Consider the following 5,951-nt stretch of genomic DNA (forward strand, 5'->3'; position numbering starts at 1 on the left):
CCTCAAAAAAAAAAAAAAAAAAAATCAGAGAACACAACATTGGCTTTTTTTTTTTTTTCGCCTTTTTATAATTTTGGCAGAGGAGGATGCAGTTCCTGGAAATGCTTACAAAATGATTCCTGACACTAGGAGGAGATAGTTAAAAGAGGGGAAAAGGAAAGAGAAAAGTTATCTGTGTTCAGATAGAAAGGAGGAAGGTGGAAAGAAAAGAGAGAAACAAAAGAAGTAAAAGAGAAAGGGGGGCTTTAAAGGGCCCCAATTCAGGGGACGTTATCAAGGTCTCAGCATCTGCTATTCACAAGCCGCTCGCCGGCTGGGGTGGCGCAGGCCCCGCCCCTATCTCGGGTGTCCGGCGCTCATTGGTGGGAGAGGCAGTCGCCGGCCGGTGACTGCCCGAGGAAAGGTTGCCTGGGACACGCATCCCTGTGTGAACGCATGACGTCCCACCCTGGCGCCAGGCTGTCTGGGGCTGAGTCTTAGATCAACACAGCTGTGGGACCCGGACCCACAGCTGGGCAAAGGAGCGGATTCCTCAACAAAAAATAGGATTGTGGGAAAAGTTCTGAAACAAAAACAGCGCAGACAAAAGCCTTAATGACATCCTTTCATAAAAATAAAAAATGCAAGAGGGGGGAAAAAGCTGGTAAAAGGAGCAGAACTGGGAACAGAAAGTTCAGAGGCGTTTGGAGTATAAGAGGCTGAGGCCCCGCCACCGCTAAACAAGTTGCAGAAGGCCGGGGAGAGCCGGCCAGTCTGCTGTGCAGGCAAGAGAGAGTCTTTGGGGTTTAAACTCTATTCACAGATCCCAACCCGACTAAAACCCACTCCTTTCAGACTTAGACTCTTAGGTCAGAAAAGACCCTTAAAGGTCATTTACTCCTCCCCTCCCCCTCCCCCAAAGTAAGATCCTGGAAGACAGGATTTGTGCCCTAAAGGTAACTTATCTGCACGGAAAGGACAGAATGCGGGTTGATAACCCCACGACACCCTTTTGCCCTATCCCACACAGCCTATGGCCATTTCAGCCTGGAAACATCACGAGGAAATAATAAATGCTGCGAAGGTACTTTGCAAATTGTAAAACCAGAGAATCCCGCTATCCAACCCTGAGGCAACAGAGGCAGTAGTGGAGGTGGAGGACGGGAGAAGAGAGAGCGGACCTGGGTGGGCGAAGCACCTACCGCACATCTGGCCCCATGATGGACTAATGCAGACGAGGGAGTGTGCCCCTCTCAGAGAAGAGGTGTTTAAGATTCTTTCCTTTTTTGAGAAGGTGTCTCACTAGTCATCCCCCTGGCTGTCCTGAAACTCACTATGTAGACCAGGCTGACCAGGAACTCAAGCTATCTGCCTGCTTCTGCCTTCTGAATGCTGGGAGCAAAGGCTTTTTTTTTTTTTTTTTTTTTTTTTAAGATAAATTAGATCAGAGCCTGATGTTGTGGTGTACCTCTTAATTACCAGCACTAGGGAGGCAGACCATCTCAGAGTTCGAGGCCAGCCTGATCTACACAGAGTTCATAGAGAAACCCTGTCTCAAAAATAAATAAATAAACAAATAAATAAATTTAAGGTAAATAAATAAGCGAGGTCAGTTTTCATTAGCTCCATTTAACAGGCCTGAAAATTGAGGCTCAGAAAATAATTTATTCCAAATTCACACCGTTAGTGAAATAAAACAAGTTAACTTTTGAATATAGGTCTGCCAGGCACTGAAGGCCATGATTTTTCTAGAAGCTCCTGCCTTGACTATTTTGCACACACATACAGACGTCTTCACGGGAGCCAAAGAAAGGGTCCTCTGTTCAGTTTTCAGGAGATTTCTCTTCCCGTGACCAAATAGCTGGCATTTCACTTCTTCAGCATAGAGACTGCCTTGTGCCTTCTCAGGTTAGACCTCTGTCTTCTACTGAAATAGCTGTCCTTGAGAACTTGAATATCCCCAGAAGAAAGCTATTCAGAGACTCCTTTCTTGAGTCCCCGAGACTGACTTACCTGTGATGTGATACATGACCCATTTTATATGCCCTGTCCCCAGCCCTGTGCCGGTCCACACTCCTTGTCCAACTGTCACACAAGCACCTGAAGTTCTGAGTCAGAAAGTATTTATAACAATCCCTCAGTGCCCTCTCTCTCTGTGTGTATCTCTGTCTCTGTCTCTCTGTCTTTCTCTCTCTCTCTCTCTCCTCATACAGCTAATCAAAGCCATGGTATCTGGGTTTGCTCAAGATTACCTGTAGATAACTAGTAAATAGCAGAGCTGTCCGATTGAACCCACGGCTTTGGCTCCCTCGACTGATGACCTTCCAATTACTTGAACTGTCCCAGCTCAGAGGTCCCATTGTCCTGTTGATCACTGCCACACACTACTGAACACTTAATTGTTTCCTGTGTTAATCTTGTCCCCAGACGCTGTGAGATTCTTGAGAGCAGGAGCCTCTGTGTCATGTGAAGCAACTCCATAAATATTTACCAGGCTGATTGATTAAGAAAAAAAATCTCGTGGCTGCAAAACCCCACCTGTTCTCTCCCAAGATGGAAACCAGAATTTTGGAACTGCAGAGGCTTCAGGGCCTGGGAAGCCGAGACAGGCAAAGAATAGAGTGCACTGTCCTTCTGCAATATGGGATTGCCTGCCTGCTGGCTGTTCTTCTGCTCTCTCAGATGGTGGCTGGGGCTACTTCAGCAGGACTAGAAATAATCATGTCCAGGTGGCTGCCCTTCCACAGCAGAAAGGGACAGACAACGAGGCGGCGATGAAATAGCTATTGCTTTCTACAAAGTGTGCAAAGTGTGCAAAGGGAGGGAGGTTGTGCAAAATGAGAAAGCAAATGACAGCTGACCCATTTGGTTCCATGTATGCCCGTGGAGGGGACCTTCTAAAAGGGTTTATGCAGCAAGCATCCCCATATTTGAAATGTTGTCCAAAATTCTAATCAAATTCACTTCCAAAGCACAATTGGGCATACATTTAGTTCCTTAAGGAGTTCACAGTGGAAACGGTGGTCCATGCATTTTCTTTCTCCATGGAAAAGGACCGGATCCAAACTGCTTTCTCCTCTCTCTTACCCCCTTTCCCTTGGTGCTCAAATAAATAGTATTCTTTGCTTAGACCTCCCCTTTCCTCCTCCTTCTGCAATCTCAGCGCCTAGCCCAAATCTGTTTTCTTCATTGTAACCTCAGCTTCACCGCAATTAATTTTTCCCCCTCTGGTCACAAGATAATTCCTGACGCCAGCGAGTCTGGAGGTCAGACGAGCAGCAAATTGGGGAACAAGGCGGCACTAATTCCTTACAAGTTTCCCTTGAAAATTCTTGAGAGAGAGAGAGAGAGAGAGAGAGAGAGAGAGAGAGAGAGAGATCTTTAGTTGTTCAAGGGATTTATGACCTCAGAGCTGTGGGTTCGAACCAGTATTGGGGGGGGGCGGGGGAACCTCAGAGAACTTGGGCGCCTCCAGAAAAGGCAAATTCTTAAAAGTTAATGGTTTTAAGTGAAATCTTTTTTTTTTTTTTTCAAATCTGTGCTGGGCTCAAGAGCCCCGCCTCTCCTCGGTATCAGCGCTTCCTCATTCCTCGCATCCGAAGCTCCGCGGTCCTCGGCGTCAGACCAGCGGAGGAAGCCTGTTAGCAATTTAAACCCAGTGTGAACGCCCAGGGCCGGGAGGGCGGTGCCCAGGGCGGGCGGGGGTGGACCCTTGGCGGTCTGTTTTGAATAAGGGGGTGTGTCCTAGAGCGGACTCTATAAGAGCCGGCCGCTGCAGGCGTGCGCGCACTGTTTGCTGCTTTAGGTGTCTTTTCTTTCCCTCTCTCTAGCTTTACTCTCCAACATGAAGGCGCTGAGCCCGGTGCGCGGCTGCTACGAGGCGGTGTGCTGTCTGTCGGAACGTAGCCTGGCCATTGCGCGAGGCCGCGGTAAGAGCCCGTCGGCCGAGGAGCCTCTTAGCCTCTTGGACGACATGAACCACTGCTACTCGCGCCTGCGGGAACTGGTGCCGGGAGTCCCGCGAGGCACTCAGCTTAGCCAGGTGGAAATCCTGCAGCGTGTCATAGACTACATCCTCGACCTTCAAGTGGTCCTGGCAGAGCCGGCGCCTGGACCCCCGGACGGTCCGCATCTCCCGATCCAGGTGCGAGAGGGAGCCAGACCAAGCTGCTCTCAGCGTGCGGGCAGGGATGCTGCGGGTCTTCCCCATCGCGTTCCCGAGTACCTTGGCTAACTCGTCTCCTATCCTTCTTTCACAGACAGCTGAGCTCACTCCAGAACTTGTGATCTCCAAGGACAAGAGGAGCTTTTGCCACTGACCCGGTCGTCCTGGCACCTCCCGGTGAGTTTTCTCCTGGCGCGGGCGAGGAGGGAGGCTTGCATGGGAAATACTGCCTTTGACAACATTGTAAGGTTTAGGGTTCAGTAGGTTTAGGGAGAGCCAAGCCACCGAGAGGCAAAAGACTTATCTATGATCAGTTAGAATAAACGACAGAACCTAGGTCAGTATCACGTGCATTCCTAAGACACGCTGTCCCTTGCTCATCCCGGGTGGCTAGAGCCCAGGGCAAGTGGGCGCGCGGGTCGCACCAAATGAGTCTTTCAGTCAAGGGAGCCCTCCCCCCTTTCCACTAGTGTTATTTCTAGGCGGGAGGGGGAGTGGTGACTCCGCCTGTGGTCCTTTGGCGCCAACTGGGTGGAGGCAGTGTGGGGAGCGGAGTTATCAGCTGGAGGTAGAGACCGAGTTTCCTCCCTGGCGCCGGCCAGTCTGCAGCATCCTCCGCCTGGGCGCGCTCGGCGGAAACTGACGGCTCCCTCGCTCCTCTCTCCTCCCCCGCCCAGAACGCAGGTGCTGGCGTCCGTTCCGCTTGGGACCCTGAGACTCTGGGACCCTCTCTACAGCCGGAAGCCTGAGGGCATGGATGAGCTTCGATCTTAACCCAGCCGTCTTCACTTACCCTGAACTCAACGCCTCGAGGCTGGACCTGGAGCCCGAGAGCGAAGGACTGAACTTGGGTGGCCTGAAGAGCTAGCTAGCACTCGCTGGTCAGCAGCTGGGCAACGTCACTCTGTCCCCACCCTGACTCAAGTCTAAAAGACTGGTTTTTCCGAGAAATGGGGTGTCGAGAGGGTGTGGGGGGATGCGAGTGGCTGCCCTGCGCACTCTGCCAAGGCAGCATAAGAGCTGGTCTTCTGGTTTCCTTGGAGAAAAGCTCTGCTGCCCTGATTATGATGAACTCTATAATAGAGTATATAGCTTTTGTACCTTTTTTACAGGAAGGTGACTTTCTGTAATCATGTGATTGTATATTAAACTTTTTATAAAAGTTAGCATTTTGCATAATAAACCTTTTTTGAACACTTTGTGTATGACATCTTGCGCCATCTTCTAGGAGCTTGGGACGGGCAGATTTGCATACCCTTTTAGGGACGAGAAAGTTCCCAGTTGAAGCTGAGGGGGCTAGGGCGACTTGGTTCATGGGAAGGGCTGGGGTTAGGAATTCCCAAAACATTGGAGGTCGAAAGCAAGGATCTATGATCCTACTCTCAATTGCAGGAGCCTCTCCTACAGCCAGCAAGTCTGAGGCCGAATCTTTATTTCTTCAGTTCCTTGAAACTTTGCAGCAGCTCTTAGATGGATGCTGCAAATGATTGGGCGAACCTTACTGGCGGCTCGGGGTCAAGTGTGGGGATGAACCATTCCGTATTTAAATAAACTGCCTACATTAACTTCATGCTTTCTGGTCTGGCTTTCTCCCAGACTTCCAAACTTGGAGAAAGGAACCCTGTGTGTGTGTGTTGGGGGGGGGGGAGTATAGTGATGTACTTTAATCCCAGCACTTGTGAGGCAGAGGCACACAATCTCTTGAGTTGAAAACCAGGCTATATATAGTGAGTTCCAGGATGGTCAGAGCTATGGGGGAAGACCCTGTATAGGAAAACCAAACCCAGGGTCTTGTCTCAGGTCTGCA

At 50.1% G+C, this 5,951-nt stretch overlaps 1 protein-coding gene across 1 annotated transcript; it reads left to right on the top strand.

Moving 5' to 3' along the window:
• The first annotated feature begins 3,765 nt into the window (after positions 1–3,765).
• Positions 3,766–5,345, top strand: Id3 (inhibitor of DNA binding 3, HLH protein). Its single transcript, XM_021200525.1, has 3 exons — positions 3,766–4,123; positions 4,239–4,321; positions 4,822–5,345. The coding sequence occupies exons 1-2, from the start codon at positions 3,824–3,826 to the stop codon at positions 4,296–4,298; spliced, it is 360 nt and encodes a 119-aa protein (XP_021056184.1). The 5' UTR covers positions 3,766–3,823; the 3' UTR covers positions 4,299–4,321; positions 4,822–5,345.
• Positions 5,346–5,951: the final 606 nt, after the last annotated feature.

This window comes from Mus pahari, chromosome 6 (assembly GCF_900095145.1).
Source record: "Mus pahari chromosome 6, PAHARI_EIJ_v1.1, whole genome shotgun sequence".
Lineage (NCBI taxonomy): Eukaryota > Metazoa > Chordata > Mammalia > Rodentia > Muridae > Mus > Mus pahari.

What these genes read in the sequence shown, in the direction of transcription:
- Id3 (XM_021200525.1), top strand. Translation starts at nt 3,824, where the DNA reads ATGAAGGCGCTGAGCCCGGTGCGCGGCTGCTACGAGGCGGTGTGCTGT. An exon ending in GTCCGCATCTCCCGATCCAG is followed by an intron (nt 4,124 to 4,238) that starts GTGCGAGAGGGA and finishes CTTCTTTCACAG; the next exon opens with ACAGCTGAGCTCACTCCAGA.